Consider the following 27,139-nt stretch of genomic DNA (forward strand, 5'->3'; position numbering starts at 1 on the left):
GCGCTGCGTGGAGGGAGCTGGTCTGGGATTCCAACGAGAGCGGGGGTCGCCCCCCCCCCCGGCCTGAGCCCCGCCCCCTTCCCCCCCCCCCCCCCCCCAGCGCCATGGCCGAGGTGAAGGTGAAGCCGGAGGTGCCGGACCCGGTGGACATCGAGAACAGGTGCGGGGGGGCCGGTCTGCCGCGGGGAGAGGCGGTGGAGGGTGCAGGGGGATGGGCAGAGATGGGGCTTGAGGAGCAGGGACGGAGCGACGGGACGGGAGGGAGGGAGCAGAGCCTGGGGGACGGGGGGCGTAGGGGGACGGGCGGAGCCTGGGGGTCTGGGGGCGTGGGGGAGGGGGGGAGGGGGGCGGGCGGAGCCTGGGGGACGGGGGGCGTAGGGGGGCGGGCGGAGCCTGGGGGACGGGGGGGGGGGCGTAGGGGGACGGGCGGAGCCTGGTGGCCTGGGGGGGGGGGCGTAGGGGGACGGGCGGAGCCTGGGGGTCGGGGGGGGCGTAGGGGGACGGGCGGAGCCTGGGGACAAGGCTGGAGGCCCAGCTGGGGTTTGGGGTGAGGAGAGATTGCGGCAGGGCTGAATGTGGGGCTGTGTGTTGTAGGGATGTGAAAGAGTAACCTGTTTCTGGGTGATACTCATCAGGTACTGGTTAACCAGTAACCGGGAGCAACCCCATGGGGGTTGGGAGCTGGTTGATCTGTGTGTGAAGGAACCGGGAGCAGCAACCCAAAACACAGGAGCAGGGAGCAGAAACTGACTCGCCTCTTCCTCCAGCCCCCTGCATCGGAAGGAGGGGTTGGTAGCAGCAATTCCATGCACAGAGGGGCCGGGAGTAGGTGCCGGCAGCCCCGCAGACTGGGGGCTGCTCTAGCTGGGCTGGAACAGTTCCCCCTGGGATCCTGCTTAATCAATTAACTGATTAAACTGAAAGGTTAATTGGTTAACCAGGATTGTACATCCCCAGTGTCTTGTATCCTGACTCTGCTCCTGTTTGCCTTCAGGATCATTGAGCTGTGCCACCAGTTCCCCCACGGCATCACCGACCAAGTGATCCAGAATGACATGCCTCACATGGAACCCCAGCAGCGGGCCATGGCTATCAACAGACTGCTTTCCGTGGTAGGGTCACTTCTCCATCAGTATGGCCAGCTTTGTGCTGCTGGAGGGATCTCATAGACCTTTCATGTGCATGAACTCCATAGACGTCATCAGCTATTACCAGCATAGAGTAACTGCAGAGATGGCACCTGTATATTAATCTCCTGGGCACTAGCACAGCAATACCAGTGTGTTTCCATTTACTACTGTAACTACATCATCTCAAACCACATTGATATGGTTCTGTAACATAGGGATAACCGGAAAGAGCCACAAATGTACCTACTGTTACTGGACCTACTGGTGTCTGCTTTTAGAGGGAGGCTGACATCCTGGTCAGATGGAAATCAAAGGAAATTTTGCCATTGACTATCGTGGAGCTAAGGATTTCTCCCAGTATTTACTAGATTACAATTGTTAGGTCAAAGTTTATGGGCTTATCTCAGATCTTTTGATTTAAAATAGTTTTAATTGCACTTATTATTATAAGGCACACATAACCAATATAACTGAGCGCCATTCATATGCGAGAATGGAACCAACCGCCCAAAATGGTGACCATATTTCCTGCATTCCTCTACAGAATGTTTCCCTGAGAGGATTTGAAGTGGTGATTAACAAATTACTAGACCACAACTTGCTATTATAGTTAAAGCCTTAATGACAGGACATCTTGAATCCTGCTCTAAAAGGCTATGTCTACACTGAACCGTAGCCCGAAATAAGATACGCAATTTGATCTATGCAAATTACATATCTTATTTCGATCTTATTTTGAAGCTTAGTTCATATTTTGGCGCTGTCTACACAGCACTAAATTTCAAAATAACCTGCTATTCCAAAACATCCCTTACTCCTTGTGGAATTAGATTTACAGGGACATCAGAATAGTGAGCCTGTTATATTTCAAAATAATGGGCTTGCTGTGAAGATGCGGGATAGCTATTTCGTGATATTCCGGTATCCCGAAATAGTGTACAGTGTAGACTTAGCCAAAGTGACCAGGTCTGCGTTAGGAATGTAAGCGACTAGTTGACTAGCCAGTAAACAAAAGGTAAATGGGAAGCTCTTACTAGTATTTGTGTGTGTCTCTTTCAGGGACAGCTGGACCTTCTCAGGAGCAACACTGGCCTTCTATACAGGGTCAAAGAGTCTCAAAGTGCTGGGTAAACTTTATTTTGTTCAAGTATAATCATTTGATTATAGTTCTCATTCACTTTCCCGGTGCAATTATGATGTTATTCACCTGTTCATTCCAAGATGGCACATCTACCTGCTTTGGGCCTTAATTTGTAAATGCTGTTGGAGGTAATGCTTCCCGTTATGCATTGAAGTGGAATTACTTGGTGTAGAAGCACCTCTACTGGTAGTAAAGCCCCCAGTTAGGGGATCTGATTCATGCAGGCAGACCTGTATGCTCAAGTGCAGTCCCATTGAAGTCATTGGGGCTCTCCTCTGAGTCCAGGGCAAGGCTGGCAACTGCTGAAAATGAATTTTATGTACAATATAGAAAAAATCATAGGCAGCCAAACTTTTTACAGGCACATTCTTATGTAATATCAAGAGGTTCAAAAGGATAATAGTGAACAATATTCATTGGTTTTATTCATGTGTCACAATACCAATGTTACTATACTAGTTTAACCTACTTACTAGCCGCATCAGCATCCTCCCAAGTTCTCCAGTTTGTGATCAGACTTTGCAGCGGTCGCCCTGTCAACCATTGCTTTAGTAATTTCTCCAGATCCATTTCTGACAGTCAATAATCCTTCCAGCATAGGAGTGTTCGGTTTATTTCTATTATTTAAGTGGCCACCCCGCTATGACTTACTGGCAGGGAGCCTGTGAGAGGCTGCTATGCCTGGCCCATTGTACCCCATCCTCTGCCCACACCAGCCATGGGGAGCCTGGAAGGGGTGTGTGCTGCACGCACCCCCCCCAAAAGTGGCTGCTGTTCTGAGGCTAGTGACACCAAAGAGTTCACTAGCAGCCCCCGCCCGTGCACCAGTAACAGATTGGAGGGAGCCCCCACCATGAGAATTCCCCTCCCTGTGCCTGCCCCGGGAATTGTAGACTCTCTGGAGTTACCCCATGGTGCAGAGCTTGTCCGGGAGCCAGGGAAGAGGGACTCCGCAACTCCACGGCAAAGCTCTGTGGTTTTTTAACTGTGAATTTGCTGACAGTTGGCAACCCTGGTCCCAGGGTCTGCCTAAATAAAGCAGAGTGCAGGATCAGGCCCTCCCTTTGTAATTGTCATCCAGCCTGAGTTTATTGTTCTGTGTACTAAATGGGGGGTTTATTTGGCACATTTTATAAAATGTTCCTATGCAAAACTGAACAACTGTTTGCTGCGTAGAAGGAAAATCCCCAAAACCCAACTGTCCACTCCACCCTCAAATGCATGCACATCTAAGCTACTCCCTCAAATGCTTCAAAAGAGAGACAACCCTCCCAGTGTGGCCAGGAACTTGGCAGAATCAGGCTTGCTTAGACTAGTAAGGAAAGCAAACCTCAGAGATGAGAACACTTTGGAACACCTTCCCAGATGTTCCATCTAGAGACGGAGTAAGGTTTTATTCAGGAGTGAGTACTGCCGTTGTGGGTGAGCAATTGGTGATTGAAGCAGTAGTGAGGAAATCAGAGTTACTTTGGCTGACTTGACATGACATGTAAGAAGCAATAAAAGCTGTTCTGTAGTAACAAGGAACTGCAATAACTAGCTAGTGCCAGCAGCTTTCTTTTTGTATAATTGAGTTCATTTAATCATTTTGCTTTCCACAGTTTAAAACAAATCTAGCTTACTTCTATCAAGCCTCCTGGCCATTCAAAAGAATTAACACCTGTCCCTTTTGTAATCTACCCTTTACAGTAAAATGAAGGGATCTGACAATCAAGAGAAGCTGGTCTATCAAATTATAGAGGATGCAGGCAACAAAGGTGACTTAATCAAGGACTGTTTTAGTTTTATTCATAACGTGTGCTAGCTCTGTTGCTTAGCATGTATTTGGGAGAAAAGTGTGTACTGTTTCTAAGTGCTTAAGAATTAAAGGCATGGGGATATACAAAGCATTACTAACTCTAGCTTTTTTGCTATAGTTGTTTTAAAAGCATCTGTCCAAGGTGTTAAATGCTTATCTAACTAACTAAAAATAAACAAAGTATCAGTATTTACAAAAGGGCTTCAGTCAAATCTTCTCCCAGCCCCTGCTGTGTCTAAAAAATACAGATTCCCTGTAAAATACCCCCCCCCCCAGAGAGTTTCAAATCCCAAACTCTCTGAGAGCGCCTAAGAAAAACACGAGCCTTGTAGCATATGGAAGACCAATAAATTGGGATTATGTCAGACTGAGGAGTGAGGGGATTAGAGTTCCAGAACCAAGGGCCCCTCAGAAAAAATGTCGTCCCCCCCCCCCTTTTTTTTTTGACCAAATCTGTTGACAAAATACAACTTACCTGTATGAACTTTTGGAACAGGCAAGTTCTTGTTATAACAACTGTAGAGACATGCTTGAATAATTTGCTATATAGTCTGTCTTATTGAGGTAGCGTTCAATGCTGTCATGTGAATTTTGATTCGGAATGGAATGACTCGGGCCTTGTTTTGAACATAAGAACAAATGTTACAGTTCAGACTTGGAATGCTCCATTCATGTTCATATGAATTCAGCTTTGCTTTTTTCATTTTAACCAGGTATTTGGAGCAGGGATATTCGATACAAAAGTAATCTACCTTTAACAGAGATCAACAAGATACTGAAAAACTTGGAGAGCAAGAAACTCATTAAAGCTGTGAAGTCTGTGGCAGTGAGTAATCTGTAGTTTTTAAATACTTTGCAGCACATGCTTCAGGTATGTTAGAGAAGGTGACTGGCAGTCAAGAACCTTGGGTTCTTCTCTCATCTATGTCACTGAGGGTATGTCTACACTACCCCCCTAGTTCGAACTAGGGGGGTAATGTAGTCATTCGGAGTTGCAAATGAAGCCCGGGATTTGAATTTCCCGGGCTTCATTTGCATGATGCCGGCCGGCGCCATTTTTAAATGCCGGCCAGTTCGGACCCCGTGCCGCGCGGCTACACGCGGCACGGACTAGCTAGTTCGGATTAGGCTTCCTATTCTGAACTAGCTGTACGCCTAATCCGAACTAGCTAGTCCGTGCCGCGTGTAGCCGCGCGGCACGGGGTCCGAACTGGCCGGCATTTAAAAATGGCGCCGGCCGGCATCATGCAAATGAAGCCTGGGAAATTCAAATCCCGGGCTTCATTTGCAATTCTGAATGACTACATTACCCCCCTAGTTCGAACTAGGGGGGTAGTGTAGACATACCCTGACTTTCCAAGATCATGAGATGATCACTTAACTTCTCTGCACTTCAGTTTGCTCTTCTATACAATAGAGACAATACTTTAACTATTTTATAAAGTCTTAGCCATCAGGCTTTACCTAAGTGCAAATATTAGAGAAGAGTCGAAGTGAAATAACTTTAGCAAAGAGCTGCTGGTGTCATTTATTTAAAAAAAAATAGGAATTACCATAACCCTTACAACAATTCTCTCTTCCATTGAAGTGCATTGCTTAGGCCAAACAAAAACTTCCGGGTTTTGCTCTTTCCAGTTTATGGCTCAGCAACAATTCTCTTTGGACATAAATTCTCTCCATTTAAGAGAAATGATTACAACTGTGATTTAGGAAAACATTTCTAATAAAGACAGGAGTTAAAAGACATGCTTAAGTGGTTTCCTGAATCAGCATCTATACTGTTATCAGTTTGGTGGCTGAAGAAGCTCTGTGTAGTTCGAAAGCTTCTCTCCCTTACCCACAAATGTTGGCCACATAAAACATATTACCTCACCCACCTTGTCTTTCTAACTTGTGTTTAGTGTAATAAAACTCCTTTCCTATTCACAGTAAGGATGTTAAGAGGCGGGTAGACCAATCATGTAGTTGATACAATTTGTATCGACCACACAATCGATAAAGGAAGGTGTTCTGTCCCGGCTCGCACCAGTCTGGGAGCTACCTCCGCTGTGGCTCTACAGTTTAAATGTAGTAGGAGCCAGGTGCGCAGGCAGCTTGCGCCGGTTCCGTGAGCTACCCCTGCTCGCGGCTCTGCATTTTAAATGTCATAAGAGCCTGGAAGCTCTTACTACATTTAAAATACAGAGCTGCAGCAATCCTGGACTGGTGCAAACCAGGAATGCTTGGTCCTGGCTTGTACTGGGTCGAGCAGCTCCTGTTCATGGTGGCTCGAGCTGACCGTGGACAGAGACTGCTTCATGACAGCCTCCCCTACCCTTACGCCCCAGTTCTGCTGCTTCTGATAGAGGCAGGGATGGGCAGGGCAGGTGGCTTAGATTTATTGGGTAGTCAACTACTCACTTATGTCCCTAATTCATAGTACTAAATTCACATCCACCGTTCTGTGTCAAAGCTTAATTCATCATTTTGGATTTACTAGAACAAGATTTATAATTTATAGCTAAAGAAAAATGGTTATTTTTAAAAGCTGAAGATTAACTTCTTTAATTTAAATATCCCAGTGTATAACTTCAAAAGTCAACCCTCTACGTTCATAGTCCCTCCTCCCCCATATAGTATGGGTAAAATGACCTGGCTCTATATTCATCTCTAACAGTGTCCTGTCATAGCTGCCATGAGCCAAAAAGCAGAATAATTCATGCCCTTTCCATAAAAAGAGCCAACTCTCAGAATGATTTTAAAAGGGAAGCTTTTTTAACTGGGAAATGCTGATTTGGCTATGCCTAGTGCTAGTTCTGTATTAAACAATTTTCACAGCAGTTTCTCATCCCCTTTAAATTAGGTCATCAGGCATGTTTCATCATCATGCAACTATAGGAGGAATAGCTGAACAAGGATAGATGAATCGCATTCTGGCTTTCTGCAGCCTCCTGAAGTAGGGCAAAAACCAGGCTTGAAAATTGTAAGCTCAGAATGTGGGAGGACCTCAAATAACAGGCTAAATTCAGACCTTGTGCAGTTTCATTGACTCAAATGAAGTTACAGCAGCCCTCACCTGGGCTTAATCTGTCCTTAAACTTTGATGTGTTCTTGTTTACTCTTCCAACTCTGGTCTATAAAACAAGTTTGAGAATCAAAATCCAAAAATACTCCCTCCCCTCCCCCGTCTTTAATTCAGGGTATTCTTGGAGTACAGAAAATGCTAATAATTGTTTGCTGCAGCTGTTCACTTCCCATGTTTCAGGGCTCATGGTGTTACATGAATGAAGTTTTCCTTTCATAGAAGATTTTCAGCTATTAAAAAATTGTGTGTGTGTTGTTCAATAGGCCTCAAAGAAGAAGGTGTACATGTTATATAATCTGCAGCCTGACCGGTCTGTGACTGGTGGGGCCTGGTACAGCGATCAAGACTTTGAATCTGAATTTGTGGAGGTGTTAAACCAACAGTGTTTTAAGTTCTTGCAGACTAAGGTGAGGGATTGCTTACAGATTAACCCATCTTTGATTGTGTTTTACAACTAATTGTTTTTCCTTTAAAAACTGGTGGAAGAAAAGTTTGTATACAGTTTAACAAAAGCTGTCTATCTTTATGTTATGTAGTTGTTGGACCACAGTTCTTTATTTCTAATTTAATTACTTCTGCAAATGCATACAATGTATTGTTCACCTTAATAAACCCATAATTTGTACCTTTTAAAGGAAAAGAAGCATCTTTCCCCCAGATTCAGGTATCAAAAAAAGTATAAACCACGAAACCAGCAGAGGTCAATTTTCCCATATTGCTTCAGCTGTGCAAAAAAGTTGTCAAGCTTGGTTATTGTAACCTGTGCCTGGAAAGTAATGCTCCCTCTCCCAATCTCCATTATCTGAGTCCTAGTCAGATCACATCAATTTCCCTTTTCCTCTGAAATATACACGGCATGCCACTGGCTATGACTGAGGTTCTTCCACAGCCAGGAAGCTCAGAATGATGGTGCTTATGTTCTAGCTCATGTCAGTGTAATGTGTTGTGTTACTGCGTATAGTGTTAATTTGTAATTTCCCACTTACTGTGTATTATGCCATGTGTATTTTGTTAACAATCATCTGCTGAAGACATGGCAGAGACTGTTGGGAAATTACCTCTTCGGCAGTTTAAAAACAGCCTGTTGTGTACCTAGAGATGTTCTCTGTGCAGGGGCACTGGCTGCGTGTGTTACACTCTCTCCTCCTTCCTTCTGCAGGCTGAAGCAGCTCGCGAAAGCAAACAGAACCCGATGATACAGAGAAACAGCTCCTTTGCCTCTTCCCATGAGGTGTGGAAATACATCTGCGAGTTGGGCATCAGTAAGGTCAGAATGGAGTTTAATTTACCACCTTTCACGTGGCTACTGAATGACTAACATTAGGAATAGAGCCCGCTCTACTAGTTTTGATGACTAACTTGATATATCCAGATTAGCATATTTGGATCCTTAGTGCAGTGTGTATGGCAGGAGTGGGAAACCTTTTTTCAGTTGGGGGCCAGGGACCCACGGAAAAAAAAGTCAGGGGCCACGCAAATGAGAAATAAAAACCAACCAAACAAAATCAAACCTCAGTGATCTGGCTCCCAGCTATCTCGGGGCTTCCCCCAGCAGTGGAACAAGAACATAAGAACGGCCGTACTGGGTCAGGCCAAAGGTCCATCTAGCCCAGAATCGTGTCTGCCGACAGTGGCCAATGCCTGATGCTCCAGAGGGAGGGAACACAACAGGTAATCATCGCATGATCCCTCTTCTGTCATCCATTTCCAGACAAATAGAGGGTAGGGCAGGGGTGGGCAATAATTTTTGACAGGACCAATCCAAGTTTTTGGAAAGTGGTTGAGGGCCACAATCTTCCATGATGTTAATGGAAGAGATGTGGGGTCTGGAATGGAGGTTGGGTACAGAGGGGAGCTTGAGGTAGGAGATTGGGGTGCAGGAGGGAGATGAGTCTGGGAGGGAGTTTGGGTGAAGGAGGTGGTTGTGTCCTAGGGCAAAGGGCTAGAGTGCAGGGATTTGGGATGTGACCTAGGGTAGAAAGGGCTTGTGATCTGGGACAGGAGACTGGGGTGCCAGATCTGGGAGGGGGTATGGGTGCAAGAGGGGGAGAGAGGGTTTGGGTATGGTGGGGGGGGGGGCAGAGGGTTAGGGCAGCGAGGGGCTGGGGTGCCAGAGGCAGGCTGTGGCCAGGAGACTTACCAGCCAGCAGCCAAGCCAACCTGCCTGGCTGCAGAGCTAAGGTTGCAGAGCTTAAAACATTTCCTAGCCAGCCTGCCTGCCCGCTTGCCTGGTCATGTGCTTCAGTGAGTAACTGAGCCATCAGGAGGGGGTGTGGTTCTTCTTGGCTGCCTGTTATTCAAACAAGCAGCTTCTATTGGCTGGTTTCCAGCCAGAAACCAGTCAATGGGATTGTGCTGGGGGCAGACATGGCTCCTGAAGCTTCCCTCCTCCCCTCCAGTTTTGAAACAGAAAAGGAGCACAGGAGCCGCGTTTCTGTGTGGGGCTGCCAGGCTCTGCCTGGGGCTCCCTACTGCCTCCGCAGGCCGGATCCATCCCGTGGGCCATATTTTGCCCAGGCCTGGGCTATGGACACCATTCCTACCCATCCTGGTTAACAGCCATTGATGGACCTAACCTCCATGAATTTATCTAGCTCTTTTTTGAACCCTGTTGAAGTCCTAGTCTTCACAACATCTTCTGGCAAGGAGTTCCACAGGTTGACTATGTGCTGCATGAAGAAAAACTTCCTTTTATTTTAATCCTGCTACCTATTGATTTCATTTGGTGACCCCTAGTTCTTATATTATGGGAACAAGTAAATAACTTTTCCTTATTCACTTTTCCACACCAGTCATGATTTTATAGACCTCTATCATATCCCCCCTTAGGGTGCATCTACGCAGCAACATGATCTCAAAATAACTAGCGTTATTTCGAAATAACTGCCTTCGGTGTATGGACTAAATTACTTTGAAATAATGTCAAAATACTGTCAAGCTGGAGGACTTCTTACTCCGACTCCTATAACCCTCCTTGTACAAGGAGTAAGGGAAGTTGGAGGAAGAGTGATCTATTTTGAAACAAGCGCTGTGTAGACACTCCCAATTTTTAAATAAGCTATTTCGAAATAAGCTACGCAATTGATGTAGCTCAATTTGTGTAGCTTATTTTGAGTTAAGCCCTGCTGTGTAGACACACTCTGTTGCCTCTTTTCTAAGATTAAAAAGACTTGGATTTTTCAGCTCTCTTCATATGGGACCCGTTCCAAACCCCTAATCATTTTTGTTGCCCTTTTCTGAACCTTTTCCAGTGCCAATATATCATTTTTTGAGATGAGGCGACCACATCTGTACGCAGTATTCAAGATGTGAGCGTACCGTGGTTTCATATTGAGGCAATAAGATATTCTGTTGTATTCTCTATCCCTTGTTTAATGATTCCACTCCTTAAAACCTTCACTCTATTCAGACAAATGAGGAAAGTGGTTTCCCTGAGCCATCCTGTTGGGGTTGGGCAAAATTATATTCGGGTGCTGATGGTCTCTGCAGGCCATCCTATTCAGAAATAGACACTGTTTCCATAGAGGCAAGAATTTAGTCATGATAATCATAAGGGCTTACTCATTCCAAGTGAACATTAGTTCATATCTCAAACAGAATACATAAACTGTACATGGGTTTCCCAAATCATCAGAGGATTATTGGATATGTATTAATTATTGCAGAGGCTTGAGAAGTATGGGACAGTTTCACTTGGCAAATGTATTTGAAAGCCCAGTATGATCTTAAAAGAAAAACGGTAAAAACTCACTCGCTTATGCTGTCTTCTTTTCTACATAACTGCCATTCAGTGCCCATGGTTCAATATGTTTCGTGCCTGTATCAAGACTACTTCAGACCGCTAAAGTCTGAGCAGTGAGGGTAATGTCATCATTCGTAAATAGGTTTATTTTCCTTACACACTTTATTTCGTGGTTACCAATAGTAATTATTATTTTACAAAATTGTCCTTAGGTAGAGTTGTCGATGGAGGATATCGAAACGATTTTAAACACACTCATCTATGATGGGAAGGTGGAGATGACCATCATTGCTGCAAAAGAAGGAACAGTTGGCAGCGTGGATGGACACATGAAGCTGTACAGAGCTGTCAATCCTATCATCCAACCCACTGGATTAGTCCGAACACCCTGTGGCCTCTGCCCGGTAAGTTACTTGTTGTGTAAATGGAGGAAGAAGCATGTACAAGTTTAGACCCAGGTGCTGCTAACACTTAGGGCAGGTCTGCACTTCAGGAGAAGATCGATCTCAGTTATGGAACTTCAGCTACATGAATAGCGAAACTGAGGCCAGCATACTTAGGTCTGCTTCCCGCGGTGTCTTTGCTATGATGTGTCAACAGGAGACGCTCTCCAGTCAACTCCTCTTGCACTTCTCGTTGAGGTGGAATCCTGGAATTGATGGGAGGGTGATCGATTTATCATGTCTAGGCTAGATATAATAAATTGACCCCTGCTGGATTCATTGCTGCCCTGTGGATTAGGGATGTGAAGGGTTTAACCAGTAACTTGTAAGCTTCGCCCTTAATGGGTGGGACCACTGGTTAAGGTTAACCATTGGGGGGCGCTGCCGTTGAAAGGGGCTGCTCCAGGGCTAGAGCAGCCTCTATCCGCCGTGGGCCTGGGCACCCCACTGGCAGGGGCTGTTCCAATGGGGGCAGTGGGAGCCATAGTGAAGGGCTACTCTGGCTGGGCTGGAGTACCCCTATCCCCCTCTTTGCCCCCCCTTCCCCCGCTCACCCTCCTTTAATCAGTTAACTTGTTAAACAACATGTTTAATGGGTTAGCTATTTAAACAGGACTTTTCATCCCTACCATGGATCAGACCGGTAGTGAAGATAATCCCTGAGTTTGTGCTTAGCCATACACACAGGAGTAATCCCACTGACTTAAAAAAGTTAGTGGAGATTACACATGCCTTGCTTTTATTTAGCGCAGTGATTCCTAAACTTTTTGGCATCACGCCCCCTTTCTGATTTTTGAGAAACCCTCACACTCCCCCCACCCACCCAAATAGCAGCAAAACTTGTTGAGAAAAAAAAAACAACTCACCAGGGCTGAAAAACAAAAATAACAGCAAAACTTGGGGAGGGGGAGCCTGGGTTGCCTCGCACCCCCCCTGGAATTTTTTCATGCCCCCCAGTTTGGGAACCCATGATTTAGCGTATTCTGTTTCCTATTGACACACTCATCTCATCCCATTTTTATAAACAAACATCTGGTAGATCTAAGACCAGTAGAAACTGGTTTTTAATCATTTTTAGGTTTGTTCGTTTTTAATTCCAATGGGAAGCTTACACAGGCATGTGCAGTGGCAACCCAGACATGGTTACGTTGTTCTCATGCACGGGAACCAGACAGTGACAGAACCCCGTTCTTTTTTTACTGCCCAAGATGAGAAATGCAAAAAGCCTTTTAATGAAAAAGCAGTAAATGCTTCTAAACCTCTTCAGCTGTAGTAACCTAAGGTGTTGAAAACATGAGTAGGAAATGTTTTCAAATGAGGGTTGTACCCAGATGATGTCCATTTAGTTTCTTTCTGGCCCCTCTCATGTTTAATATCTTAACCCTCAACCAAATCATTTATTGGCACAGTGTGTGAACTGTCTGCTTTGCATGGATATAATGATTTATTGTGGATCGGAGCCCCACGATGGCTGTTTGATTGTTTCTGTTCTTTGCAATGGCAGCATGGTCTCGTCTAGTGGATAGGGAACTGAAAGGGGAGTCATAAAACTAGGGTTCTAATCTCTGTTCACCTGTCGTATGCCCTTTGGCAAGTTCTTTCCCCTCTCTGTACCCCTTTGGCTTGTCTGCTACTTTATAACCTGCCCCAGGCTGGGTCCGTCAGTCAGTGTGTGTTCAGTGCCTAGTACAACAGGGCCCTGATCTTGAGTGGGCCTCTGGTGCTAGCGTAGTACAAATAGTAATCTCAGGCTGGCTTGGGAGTAGATCCGAGAGTCTCCTGGATCCCAGGTTTTTGTTTGTTCTACTCTTGTGTGGAGCAAACAGTTCAGTGGCTACTTCCAATTGTGTTGGGCTCCCTGCGTGCAATGAAGTCGTCTTATACCTCATTTCATTTTACCACAGGTCTTTGACGACTGCCATGAAGGTGGTGAGATTTCTCCCTCCAATTGCATTTATATGGCAGAGTGGCTGGAATTTTGATGGCAAGATGAGAACCATGGACTGTACCTTCTCTTTGCAGCCTGTGTGGATGAACCAGCTCGCTTTTTAATCATGGACTCGGGGTGGGGGTTTGTAAGCAACTGCAGGACATGGCGTTAATTTGTTTTAATTTTATGCAGAAAAGCAACACATTGGTTTGTTAGCAGTCCAGAGAGTGGATGAAAAGTGAAGCACTAGTTGAGGTCAAGTCATTGATGGCAACTTATACCTGTTCCTGCATGAAAAACGAAAGCCGAGCAATTTGACAAACACCACCAAAAGGGGGGAGAGGCAATAAAAAATCTTGAGGGGTTATGTATGGCTCTGTACAGCAAGTTATATCTTGGACGTGAGAAAATGAGTCGCCAGCTCTGAGGTTTCCAAAGACCTCTGCTGTTCAGAGCAGTAATACTGAGTGGAGAGCGCGGTCTTAGAGGCAGCACCTTCACCCAGCAGAAACAAAGTCCGGTTGGAAATGGATGTTGCACTACAAAGGCTCTGAGCGCAGTGGCAGCCCCGCTTGTCGATTCTTCCTTCTCCTCCTCCAGTGTTATAAATAAAATACTATATGAATATACCCAGGTATATTTGGTCTTTGCTTACTTCATTACTTCTGCAGGTTGAATCTCTCTGGTCTGGTAACGTGCATGGTTCAACGTGATATTAGTTAGCCAGATGGCCACTTATTATGGGTATGGCCAAGTTTTCCACAGTCCCATAAAGTTTGTTTACAGCCACCAGTCCTGGCTGTCAGTGTTCTGTGTTGTTATTTAGCTCTAATGAACCTTTACCTGTCTTTTAAGAGCTCAGTTAGCAGTGGAAGTGTTGGTAATGCTGCTAGACAATACTGACCTCCCATGGTCTGGCAAATTCTCTGGTTCAGTGTTGTACCAAATAAAAGCAAGCAGGATCTTATGAGGGGGATAAGGCAAAAAGCCACATTTATTGTAAAGATGATAATAAAAAAATAAAGAAAAGATAGAAGCAAACAACGTTGTTTAACTACTTATTCCTATCACTACTTAACCCTTACACACTTTTTTATACATATACATATACATATACATATATATATATATATATAACCATTCATTTATACATCCATTTATTCAAGTTCTGTGTATAGTTACCAGCCTGGAAGTTGCTTGTGACAGAATACTGGCCAGGTACTCTGTACACAAGTGATGGTAGTGGGGAGCGAAGTCCTGATCAGATGCGCATCTGAAGCTCCTGGTGGGCTGGCAGCAGAACCTTGGACTCTGATTCCATAGTTTTTTAGTCTAGTTCTTATAGGAATTTTTTCCTATGCCAGTTTATGGAAATTGCTGCATCATGCTGATGTCTCCAGGGTGGCTGCCAGGTGCTCGTCAGTGATCTTATCGGGTGGACCTCCAGTACTTGGTTTTCTCCACTTGACACCTTTTGGTTGCACTGGCACCTGACGCCTTCTTCAGCCCTTTGTTGCTGTATTCTCAGGCTGGCACCTCTCAGAACCATTCACTCATCATCCAAGCACTCTCTCTCTTACATACATTCCTTAATTAATGTTTCCCATACAATATTTTTGTATAATAATAACTTTACATATATCAGAGTTGTAGTTACAAAAAAGTTTCTGGGTGGAATTGCTTAAAACATTCTCTGAGTGCTGAATAAAGTTACAATGTTTTAAAGAGAACAGGCGTCAATTAAGTAACAATGCCCTTGGTCAATTACAGGGCTTGGCTCCCATAGCAGAGTTAGTTACAATGTATCTCTACAATGTCAATTTCAAGCAGCCCCCTTGCACAAGCTTGAGCATGCCATGGGACACAGAGGGGGGGCTGTTTCTGGCTACATAGGATTATATTCTTAATAGTTCTAAGTTACATGACCTAATACATTATATTCTAAAGGGGCAATAATAATAATAAATCTAGACATTTAACAATCTTAACAAATAATAATAATAATAAGAAGAATTAATAATAAATCTAAACACTTTTAAGTTGTGGGGAACAAATTATGGGGAGTCACTTCCATTTGCGGGAATCATTTTCAATACATTAATATGTTATCCCTACATCAGCACCGGTCAGGTCCCGAGGGTGCCAGACTAGAGAGATTCAACCTGTATTTCAGTAGGACAATAGAACGGATGCCTTGAGAGATTGTGGAAGCTTCTTCACTGGAGGAGGTTTTCAAAAGGAGGCTGGACAGTCCTCTGTCTTGAATGGTTGAGGCCAAGGATGGGCAATAACTTTTGACGGGGGGCCACTCTAAGATTTTGGAAAGTGGTCGAGGGCCGCACGCTTCCATGGTATTAATGGAGGAGGTGGGGGGAGGGGGGTCTGGGATGGAGGTTGGGTTCAGAAGGGAGCTCAGGGTAAGAGATTGGGGTTCAGGAGTGAGAATGAGGTCTGGGAGGGAGTTTGGGTGAAGGAGGCAGTTGGGAACTGGGGTGCAGGTTTTGGAATGTGACCTAAGGTAGGAGGGGATTGTGATCTTGGGCAGAAGATTGGGGTGCCAGATATGGGAAGGGGTATAGGTGCATGTGGAGTAGCAGGGCAGGAATAGGGGGCAAATGGTTGGGGAAGGGAGGGGCTGAGTACCAGAAGTAGGTTCTGGCCAGGAGACTTACCAGTTAGCAGCCAAACCAGCCTGCTTGTAGCATTTAAAATGTTCCTGCCTGCTGTCATGTGCCTGAGTGAGCAGGAGGGTGGTTGCCTGTTGTTCAAACAGGCAGCTCCTATTCGCAAATTTTTGGCTAATAGGATTGTGCTGGGGGTGGGCGCAGCGTCTGAATCTTCCCCCTCCTCTCCGGTCTCAGCCCCGCAGCCACGTTTTTGAGTGGTGTGCGAGGCTGTGGGGCAAGCAGGGGAGCCTGCCTGGGGCGTCCCACTGCCTCCGCCAGCTGGATCTGGTGGCTTAGTGGACCAGATGTCATCCACGGGCCATATTTTGCCCAGGCGTGGTTTAGACACAAGAAAGCTTGGCAGGGGGTTTCCTTTTGTTTGTTTTTAAACCTGCTGCCTATTAATTTCATTTGGTGACCTCTCATTTTTATATTGTGGGAATAAGTAAATCACTTTTCCTTATTCCCTTTTTCCACACCTGTCATGATTTTATAGACCTCTATCCTATCCCCCCATAGTCTCCTCTTTTCTAAGCTTAAAAGTCCAAGTCTTTTAAATCTCTCTTCATATGGGACCCGTTCCAAACCCCTAATAACTTTTGTTGCCCTTTTCTGAACCTTTTCCAATGCCAATATATCTTTTTTGAGATGAGGCAACCACATCTGTATGCCGTATTCAAGATGTGGGTGTACCATTGTTTTATATAGATTCCAGAGGACTGGAAAAAGGCAAATATAGTTTCTATTTTCAAAAAGGGGAATAAAGACAACCCAAGGAATTATAGACCAGTCATCTTACCTTTGGTACCCAGAAAGATAATTATTTGCTCTATCAATTGGTTTGAAAGCACCTAGAAGATAATAAGGTTATGATCAGCATGGATTTGTCAAGAACAAATAGTGGTGGCAAACCAGCCTGACAGCTTTATTTCACAGGGTAACAAGCTTAGTGGATGGCTGTGTGTGGTAGAAGTGGTATATCTTGACTTTGGTAAAGCTTTTGATACTCTCACATGACCCACCTAATAAGCAAACTAAATGAACCTACTATAAGGTGGTATGCAGCTGATTGGGAAACTGTTCAGAGAGTAGTTATCAAAGGTTCACACTCCCGCTGGAAATTCCCATGGAGTGCGGTTCCACAAGGAACTTCCTAGATGGGGTTCTTTCAGAATTTTCATAAAGGTTTTGAATAGTGGCCCAATGAGCACACCGAGAGGAATTACAGGCACTTTGGAGAACAGGATTGGAATTCAAGATCTTGACAAACTGGAGAAATGGTCCGAAATAAATAGGATGGACTTTGATAAGGACAAATGCAAAGTATTACCCTAAAATATACACCTAGCTTTTGCCCTTTACAAGGAGTTCTTGAACAGATTCACAGACAGATGCACTCTAAAATACATATGAAGATTGCACATTGGTATCTCTCTACCTGTCCCTAGGACAATGGGACCCTGATTCTCATGGGAACACTGGGGTGCTACTAATTTTACTTTACTGTCTCCAAAATCAAACGGCCGGTTTTGCCAAAATGTGTTTCTTTGTAAGTAAATCAACGGGGAGCCAGCTTTCTATCATTTGGGCCTTTCTGAACTTGCTTTTTGTTGCCTCCGAGAGAGAGAGAGAGAGAGAGAGAAAAGAAAAAAACTCAAGTCTCAGAACGAATGTTAGCTCTATTCTTTTTTGAATTCCCTCAGTTTCGTAGATCTGCTCCAGTGTGGAAATGCATGGCTGGGACTCCATTCAGTGGTTCTCAACCAGGCTACACATACCCCTGAGGATATGCAGAGATGTTCCAAGGGGTACATCCCCCTCATCTAGATCTTTGCCTCGTTTTACAACAGGCTACATAAAAAGCACTGGGGAAGTCAGTATAAGCTAAAATTTCATACAATTATTTGTTTATATTGTTCTATGTCCTATACGCTGAAATGTATGTACAATAGTCATATTCCAGTTGATTTATAATTGTGGTAAAAACTGAGCAACTGAAAAACTGTTTGCTGTTACCAGGCTGGGACACTTCTGTATTTTTATGCCTGAAAGGGGTATAGTAGTCTGGAAAAGTTTTTGGCCACTGGTTTAGAGGGAACCTCAATTATGGATTTAGTACTGAAAATGGAATGTCTTGTTCGTATACACTTTAGATCTTTGAGCAGCTTTACAAGCATGCAGAGGTCAGACCTGATGGTCACAGGGGTGCCTGTCGCTGTCCTTTAAATCTAGACTCTGACTGGATTAAACTTCACCCGTGTCCCTGAACCCTTTATCTAGCCAAGAAGCCATGCAGACTTCAGCATGCTTAGAAGAGTCAAACTATAAGCAGAAAGCTGGTCTAACCCTTAGCTACACCTGACCTGGAGGTTCACTGTAATTCAAACCCTCAAAAGGCTGAAGTTCAGACAGGGGTAGTTTATTGGCTGGGAGGCCTTGTAAAAGCAGGCTGGAGATCTGAAACTAACAGTCCACATACAAACTGATGATAGTCACACCCAAAAACCGGTCTCATGTGGGAAATCAGACACAAGATCTGCTTTAGTTCCTGGTAGGAAAAACGAACTCCAGTAGCCAGGTTGGGTAGCGTGCACAGATAGCACAGAGCCAACAGGTGCTCCCTAACAGTGCCTACCTGTGCCACCCCTAGAAAGTCCAAAGGTTACAGGCTGTATCAGTAATGATAGGCCAGGATCTTCCACAGAACCACCACTTTCCCTGAACAGGATGGGCCATTATAAAACCTGCTTTCCTCACATTCAACACCCACCTGACATCAAAATAGGAATAGGACATTTCCAGCCCGCCCAATTGGCCTCATGAGCACCGGCACTACAATGGATAGGTTCCCCCCCTTTCCTTCTTTTGCTGTTATACATTGTGAGGTTCCCCCTTTCTTCTCCACTCGACTCATCCGAGGAAGTGGGTTTTGCCCACAAAAGCTCATGATACTATCTATATATTTTGTTAGTCTCTAACCTGCCGCAGGAATACGCGTCGCTTTCCCTGTGGCTCGGGCTTTTGTCATTCAGCTATGTTTGAATGGAAATAGCCAATGGCTCATTACGTTTGTCTGCTGCTCCCACGGCGCCATCTGCGGGCCAGGCTGGGGAGTCCTGCATTTGTATCCAAGGTCATCCCTTTGGAGAATAGGATAGATAGGTCTCCTAGAACCCAGCCTTAAGATAATTATTTGTATTATCCTAGTGCCTCAAAGCCCCCATCCTGGACCATGACTTCATTATGCAAAGTGTGGTACAAATCCTGAACATGAAGACAGTCTCTGTCTAAAAGAGTTTACAATGAAATATAGAGTGTGTGGCTACGTCTACACTGGCCCCTTCTCCGGAAAAGGCATGCTAATTTTGAACTTTGGAATAGGGAAATCCGCGGGGGATTTAAATATCCCCCGCGGGATTTAAATAAACATGGCCGCCGCTTTTTTTCCGGCTTGGGGAAAAGCTGGAAAAGAGCGTCTAGACTGGCGCGATCCTCCGGAATAAAGCCCTTTTCCGGAGGATCTCTTATTCCTACTTCAAAGAGATCCTCCGGAAAAGGGCTTTATTCCGGAGGATCGCGCCAGTCTAGATGCTCTTTTCCGGCTTTTCCCCAAGCCGGAAAAAAAGCGGCAGCCATGTTTATTTAAATCCCGTGGGGGATATTTAAATCCCCTGCGGATTTCCCTATTCCAAAGTTCAAAATTAGCATGCCTCTTCCGGAGAAGTGGCCAGTGTAGACGTAGCCTGTGTGTGTGTGTGTGTGTATATATAAATATGTACTGAGTATATATGTGTGTGTGTGTATATATATATATATATAGACCAACAGCATTGAGGCAATGATCATCGACTGGTTGCATTGTTTGGATGCCAGACCATCACCTCCCAAAACAGGTCCTGTTTTCTCAGCTGAAAGGACATGGTAACGTGGGAGGACAACAGAAGCATTATAAGGGAGTTCCACAGGCTGAATGTGTGTTGTGTGAAAAAATCCTTCCCTTGGTTTGTTCGGTACCTGCTGCCTACCAATGTCACGTTAGCTCTTGTGTTATGAGATGCAGTAAATAGCACTTCCTGATTGACTTTCTCCACACCCGTCGTGATTTTATAGCCCCTGAGGCGTCTCTTTCCCAAGCCGAGAAGTCCCACTCGTGTTCCTCTCTCCTCCTATGGAAGCCGCTCCAAACCCCTCATCGGGTGTGTTGCCCTTTTCAGAACTTTCTCCTGTTCCACTGCTGCATGTTTTGTGGCCCTGCTAGCTGTGGCCACACTGGGGTGAGGTCAGAGTAGCCAGACTTGGCAGCAAAGGGCTTTTTCACACCCCTAATGGCTGTTGCTCAACTTACATAACTTTCAAGGGCAGCCCAGCTTGAGAGCCTCAGGTCATCACAGGACTCCAGGCGCTGGGGCTTTAACATAACGACACTAAAGGGCAGGCTGCTCGTGATAACATCACGAGAGTTGCCAACAGTTCTGTTACCTTTTTATTTAGCAGAAAGTGCAACTTGAGTGAGGCCCGAGGAAAACCCTGAAATGGAGAGGGACCTGCTGTGTGCGCTACACAGTCCCCGTGACACAGCCCCAGCTGTGCCTGGTGCAGATGACACAAGACAGAGACAACTCCCAAGTAGGGGTTTAACAACCTTTAGCGCTGGCTGTACAGACTGATGCTTTTAGCTCTGGGCTGCCTGGATTCAGTGCCAGTGACGACAAGCTCTAGAGAAGCTCTGGGGGAGGTGCTGGTATAAGTGGGGGAGAGGTCCTGCTATTGTGGGGAACTTTCCGAGCTTTTCCATGACCCTGGGGAAGATCAGACAGGATCTGAGGCCTCGTGTTCCCTGTGTGCTCAGCACTTGGGTGGCCACTCTGGAGAGATTCAAACACTGCCAGCAGAGCACCCACAACGCCCACCTCCGCACATGCCTTGGTGCACATCACAAAATGTATTCCACACATGGATGGAAAAAGCTGGGAGAACACAGCTGCCGGCTGTTCCCTCTCCTGCCCCATCCTGCCTCAGTGTGGCGGCTGCTTTGCCCCCAGCCCAGCCCTGCTTTCTGGGCTGCCCTTCTGGCTGCGCAGCTCTGCCCTAGCCCACCTCTGTGGGCTCCTGCACTCCCCCACGCTGCCTCTGGCAACTCCTGTTCACAGGATGGGACACACCTGGCTCCTCACTGGCCTCCCAGCCCTGTGAGTTGGACGGATCTGGAGCATTGGCCTCTGCCCCCTGGCCTCAGTAGCCCCATGGCACAACCTAAACTCCTTGAAAGAAACAGTGCATACTTAGGAATGACAAAAGCCATGTTACAGCGAGATGGCGAAGGCTTTGACTTTATTTACAGCGTGCAAACAATCGTCCTCAAAACAGTGAATCTAATCATTGCGAAAGACGGGCTGTCCTATACACTGCAAAGCACAACTGAACTGGGAAGTAGAACACATGGAAGTGTGGTCACTAGCTAAGGCAGGTCCTGACCTAAAGCCCCTTGGCATTAATGGAAAGATGCCCCTTGATTTTAATGGGCATTGCCTCTGGTCTTTAAAGCAGAGTGAGGACTTTCCAAACAGGGCCCATCCAGCTCTTGGATTGGTTGTTCTCTTTCCTATTTCATTTTCTTCCCACTCTGTGCCCTTATGTAACCCATACATCTACTGGGTGTGGGGCACTGTCCCAGACCACTTGCAGAGAGAGAGAGAGGAGTTTGCTCTACAGCCTGAGCCCCAAGCTACTTTACTTGTAGCGCAAGCTGTAGAGGCTCATTCATAAAGGTCCCAGGTTTGGTTCCAGCTGTTAGTATTACACTTTCCATCTATCACCTTTATGTGGACAGTCAAGTCTTTCTTAATTCTCGGGCAGGGTGGGGGCTGAGCCTGCTGTCAGAGAACAGGCAAGCTGCTGATTCAAGCTTTGCTCACATGGCAGAGGGCGTTAATCGTGTTCTGTGACTAGAGCTTTGCTGTTGGCTTGCTCGGCAGGAAATCCAGCCTGCCCCCAAAGTAAAGAAAGAGAAGATCAAGGGGCTCTACTCTAAGCAGCCCCGTCGAGCATTCCCTGGACCACACTGATTAGCTCACTGAATTCAGTGTTCTGGAAATGGCCCCTGTTTGTGTACTTGTGTAGCTCTGCTTTCAGCCCGTCCGCCACTTCCTGCTGCTCGCTCCAGGGAAGGAAAGGATCGTCGGTGGAACCAAACTGCACAATGCAATGGCAGTTAGCCTTGATCTTCTCCCACTGCCAAGGTCTGTTAAAGTAGCCTGTAAGGCATAAAAAACAGCCATCCCAGAGCTGAGTCTAACCTCAATGTAGTATTTCCTAAGAACATAAGAACGGCCATACTGGGTCAGGCCAAAGGTCCATCTAGCCCAGTGTCCTGTTCTCTGATAGTGGCCAATGCCAGGTGCCCCAGAGGAAATGATGAGAACAGGGAATCATACAGTGATCCCTCCCCTGTCATCTATTTCCAGCTTCTGACAAACAGGTTAGGGACACCATTCCTACCCATCCTGGCTAATAGCCATTGATGGACCTAACTTCCCTGAATTTATCTAGTTCTTTTCTGAAATCTGTTATTAAAGTCCTGGTCTTCACAACATCCTCTGGCAAGGAGTTCCACAGGTTGACTGTGCATTGTGTGTGTGTGTTTGTTTTAAACCTGCTACTTATCAATTTCATCTGGTGACCCCTAATCCTTAGGTTATGGGAACAAATAAATAACTTTTCCTTATTCACTTTTTCCACGCCAGTCATTATTTTATAGATCTCTACCATATCCCCTATTAGTCTCCTTTTTTCCAAGATGAAAAGTCCCTGTTCCAAACCCCTAATCATTTTTGTTGCCCTTTTCTGAACCTTTTCCAATGCCAATATATCTTGTTTGAGATGAGGTGACCACATCCGTATACAGCATTCAAGATGTGGACATACCATGGATTTTTATAAAGGCAATAAAATATTCTCTGTCTTACTCTCTATCCCCTTTTTAATGATTCCTAACATGGTTTACTTTTTTGACTGCTGCTGCACATTGAATGGATGTTTTCAGAGAACGATCCATAATGACTCCAGGATCTCTCTCGAATGGTTATATAGCTACATTAATCCCCATCATCCTGTTTAGTTCCTTGTACATTTCTAATGCAAACACATTTCTTCTTGGGACCCGTTGCAAAATGAGAGCAGTCACCGAATTTTACAGGTGCTTGAAACACACCCAGAAGAGATTTCTGACATCCCAGTGCAAGCAATCTGTCTCAGGTTTGGCAGCAGCTATATTTGAAAGGACAGGATTTGCTTTTTAAATTATTAGCAAAGGTCTTGCCAACTAATGTAACTGGTTCAAGAGACTGACACACAGATCAAATAAGATCAACTTACCACTGTCTCTTTCATTCTCATCCCCCAGGTCAGAAGTGTAAGCAGACACTAAAATAATGGCATACAGCTGGTGAGTTTCTGCATACCTGAGGGGAAAAAAGGAGCCAGGTGACTAAAAGAATGGAGATGCCTTTCTCCTAGAAGTGACTTTGAGAGGTCACAGAGTCCAGTGTGCTGCCTTCACAGCAAGACCAAGTACCATCCCTGACAGATTTTGCTCCAGATCCCTAAATGGCCTCCTCAAGGATTGAACTCACAACCCTGGGTTTAGCAGGCCAATACTCAAACCACTGAGCTATCCCTCTCCCCATGAAGTTGTAGTACATTGTGCTAGTACACAACCCCCCCACCCCTGTCATTTTAAGAAATTTGCAAAGTGCTCACAGACACCTTTGGCAGATGGCTGTAACCTTCTTATATATCATTTAAGAACATGAAAAAAAATCCAGATGTTTTTGCATTTAAAGGAGAACGAGAAGCCAGGAAAAGCAGAAGCTGAGACAGAGGGTATATCCATGTCCAAGGAATGCATCTGCTCTTCTGAATTTTTTTTTGGAAGAGCAGAGGTGTTTTTTTGGCATCCCTGTAAACCTCATTTTACAAGGAAGAAGGGAAGTTCAAAAAAAAAAAAAAAAGTTTTTTTCCCGACATTTGGCTCAGTGTAGACAGGCCAAATGTCAGAAAAGCCTCTTCTGGAAAAAGATACGCAAATTGAGAACTGCAATTTGTGTATCTTTTTCCACTTCTTTTTTTAGAAAGAACTGCATAGTCTAGGCACAGCCAGAGTAACTGATGAAATCTAACAGCAGGGTTTTGCAATGTCCTTTAAGCAAAGATGGGGCGATATTCATGTAAAGGATTTGGAGAGGTTACAGCTACAGGCAAGTCACCCAAGGATTTTCAGGTGCATCACGTAATGCCATAGCACCCCAACTATTACATTAGATTTAGCTGAGGGTATTTTACTGTGGCTTTCCGTTCCCACTGTTAAATGTCTAGTTCTTCAACAGCAGATAAGCCCTCCAGTACCCCACCACATTCTCAATCCCTTACATATGGTGCTAATCTTGTCAGAAGGATTCTACTCACACTGACGGCAGGGGGCAATTTTGCCATTGAGTTCAAGTGGAGCAGCTCTGGGATCATTAGCTGAAATGGTCATGATCCCATTAGACTGCAAAACTGGAAACTCAGTGCCTTACCCTCTGTACTGTACCTCATGGCAGCAGCAGCCCCAGAGCTGTGTCCAATAAGGATAGTCTGCCCATCGCAGTGCAGTTCTGATTCCATGAATGGCAGCCAGATGTTCTCTCGAGCTGTAACTGATTTGCAGAGAAGAGATTCAATTGCTTTGCCTTTCCTTATCCACCCCCCTCCTCCCCACGCCCAGCTAGCATGCTCTGCATACAGCTCTCTGGGGGATTTTCTCTTTATTTAATTCTTAGTGAGTTTAGTGCTTGCAGAAGGGGTAAGGTTAGCAGCTATGAAGACCAAAGGCCTCTGTTTAGCCCCACTATGAGTTAAACATACACTGCAGCTGTGCCAGTTCCAACCTTGCTACCCCACCTAAAGTAACTCCACATGGACCTGGAGATGTCAGGTTTAAGGGTCAGTGTGAGGTTTAACCTTCCAAGGCTCAGTCTTTGGCCTCTCGAAAACCAGTTCTAATGGGGATGGTGTGGTGGACACCAGTCTGCTGCAAACTGAGCCGAGACAGACACTATTTGTCTAGAACTACTGGCAGCAGTAGCAACCTGGAGTGTGGCCTTCATAAATACTTCCCTGCTAAGCTACCCAGCTCATCCAGGGCCTGGTACAATCTCTGGGGCTTGCAGGACGCAGTCAAGCATGTACTGTCTGCACACGAGCAATGTTCTGCATCACAGTATGTGCACATAAAACATTCAGATGAGCATCCAAACCCTCTCCCCAGCAAAGCATTTCAGCAGGCTGTGCGTCTCCCAGGGCACATCTACACAGCAGGCCTTAACTCAGAATAACCTACGCAAATTAAGCCACGTCAACTGCGTAGCTTATTTCAAAATAGCTTATTTCAAAATTGAGAGCATTTACACAGCGCTTATTTCAAAATAGAGCACTCTTCCTTTTGACTTCCCTAACTCCTTGTACAATGAGGGTTACAGGAGTTGGAGTAAGAAGTCTTCCAGCTTTACAGTATTTTGAAATTATTTCGAAATAACTACCTGCTGTGTAGATGCGGACTAAGTTATTTTAGTCCGTGTCTACGCAGCAGACAGTTATTTTGAAATAATGTTGCAGTGCAAACATATCCCATTTGGATTGGGGTACAGGAACTCCCCCAGAATGAAGACAGCCACTGAGATAAAGCAGGCTCATATTCGTTTTCTGGAAATATTGCCAGTGGGATAATGCAAAATACAGGGAGAAGGTAAAACAGACTTACCTGGGTCAGGCATATTTCGAAGTAAACACTGGAAACCAGGTATCTGTGTGGAGAAGACCAATGATTGCATTATCAAAGGTTGTGCAGTCCCTTGGCATGCAAACTGTTGTAGTGGTTACACTTGCTTTCCTCCAAAGGGTCTTCAGGGTTATATAGATGGGTCTTGCTACAGTGTTAGGTTGAAAGGTTAAATATTTGGGGTGCACTGGGCGGGGGGGAGGGAGGGAGTGAGTCCCAGGCACATGGAGAAGATTGAGGGTTTACTTGGTGCTTTGAAAATGTAAAGCACTGCAACTATAATGCACCAGGAGTTGAAAAAGACTGCTGATTTTACAAATATTTCTTGTTTGAATTACCAGCAATCTCTCCCACCCACTCCCTGGGGTCACTAATCACTGCACTCTAGTGTTTGCAAATCAGTCATCCCCTATTTCTGTGTTTTCTCCTCCATGTGATGTCCAGTGGCTGAACTTCATAACAGAAATACCCAAGTGGGAGTATAGAAAACCAAGTGAGAGTCTCTACAGAAAGCACTATCCACTGCAGCCTTCTTCATGCACCCTTCAAATCAGTGCTAGAGAGCTGTGAACAAGCCAGGAGGGGGAGGGGAGAATGTCGCACGACAAAGACAAGAATCACGGAAAAAGTTGCTTACATCTAATGCTGAACAAGGAGCTTTCTTAGCACAAGAAAAACAAGAGTCTCCCTAAAGAGGCTCCCCCTCTCTGCTTCACTGCAGATGTTCTGCCAGGACCCTTCCGCAGCCCCCTCCTGCTTGCCAGCTGTGGATTTAAAGAAAGGGAAGGTATATACTAAACCGCACAAGAGGGAAGCAGAGGTTGGGGGCAGACAACTTCATTAGAAAAAGAAGCCAGGTGCCTGCCTGACTTAGGGTGTTCCAAATAGCTGGTGAGGTAGGCAGGAGCGTAAATAAACAGGTCAGATCAAACCTTTTGCCACTGCCATGTCTTACCTGCCCTAGTCTTTTCCATGCCCATCCGTACCAATTGCATTTCTCTACATTGCTTGCCCCATTCCCAGGCACTATAACAGCTTTCATGGGAGGAAGCTGCACCTGGGACATGGCTCTGCAGCAGGAGGAGCGGAAACACAGTTTCAAGCCAAGCGGTGTTGGGTTGGCTGGGAGTGGAGGCAGAAAGGAGGCATCTTGGGAGTTGTAGTTTTCTTGGTAGAAAATGTCTCAGTGGGTAGCTGTGTTAGTCGGTAACGTTAAAAACAACAAGTAGTGCTGTGGCACCCTAGATCAGTGGTCCCCAATGTGGTGCCCGTGGGCACCATGGCGCCTGCTGGGCCATTTATGTGCTCCCGCTAAACAATTTGGGCTGGCCCCACCCCGGGCACATGGCACATGTGCTGTGCCGGCCCCGGGCGCGTGGCGCATGGGTGGCCCCTGTCCCGGGGCCAC

At 45.7% G+C, this 27,139-nt stretch overlaps 2 protein-coding genes across 2 annotated transcripts; one reads left to right on the forward strand and one right to left on the reverse strand.

Moving 5' to 3' along the window:
• Window positions 1-21: 21 nt before the first annotated feature.
• Window positions 22-13,877, forward strand: POLR3F (RNA polymerase III subunit F). Its single transcript, XM_075925765.2, has 9 exons — window positions 22-160; window positions 995-1,112; window positions 2,190-2,257; window positions 3,961-4,028; window positions 4,783-4,895; window positions 7,397-7,540; window positions 8,293-8,400; window positions 11,088-11,279; window positions 13,223-13,877. Exons 1-9 carry the CDS (start codon window positions 105-107, stop codon window positions 13,298-13,300), a joined length of 945 nt encoding a protein of 314 aa, XP_075781880.1. The 5' UTR covers window positions 22-104; the 3' UTR covers window positions 13,301-13,877.
• A 7,340-nt stretch (window positions 13,878-21,217) lies between these two features.
• Window positions 21,218-26,845, reverse strand: RBBP9 (RB binding protein 9, serine hydrolase). Its single transcript, XM_006118563.5, has 5 exons — window positions 26,687-26,845; window positions 25,714-25,756; window positions 24,505-24,610; window positions 23,289-23,374; window positions 21,218-22,168 (listed from the first exon to the last, which is right to left on the reverse strand). The coding sequence occupies exons 1-5, from the start codon at window positions 26,795-26,797 to the stop codon at window positions 21,942-21,944; spliced, it is 573 nt and encodes a 190-aa protein (XP_006118625.2). The 5' UTR covers window positions 26,798-26,845; the 3' UTR covers window positions 21,218-21,941.
• Window positions 26,846-27,139: the final 294 nt, after the last annotated feature.

This window comes from Pelodiscus sinensis, chromosome 3 (assembly GCF_052426305.1).
Source record: "Pelodiscus sinensis isolate ZL-2025 chromosome 3, ASM5242630v1, whole genome shotgun sequence".
NCBI lineage: Eukaryota > Metazoa > Chordata > Testudines > Trionychidae > Pelodiscus > Pelodiscus sinensis.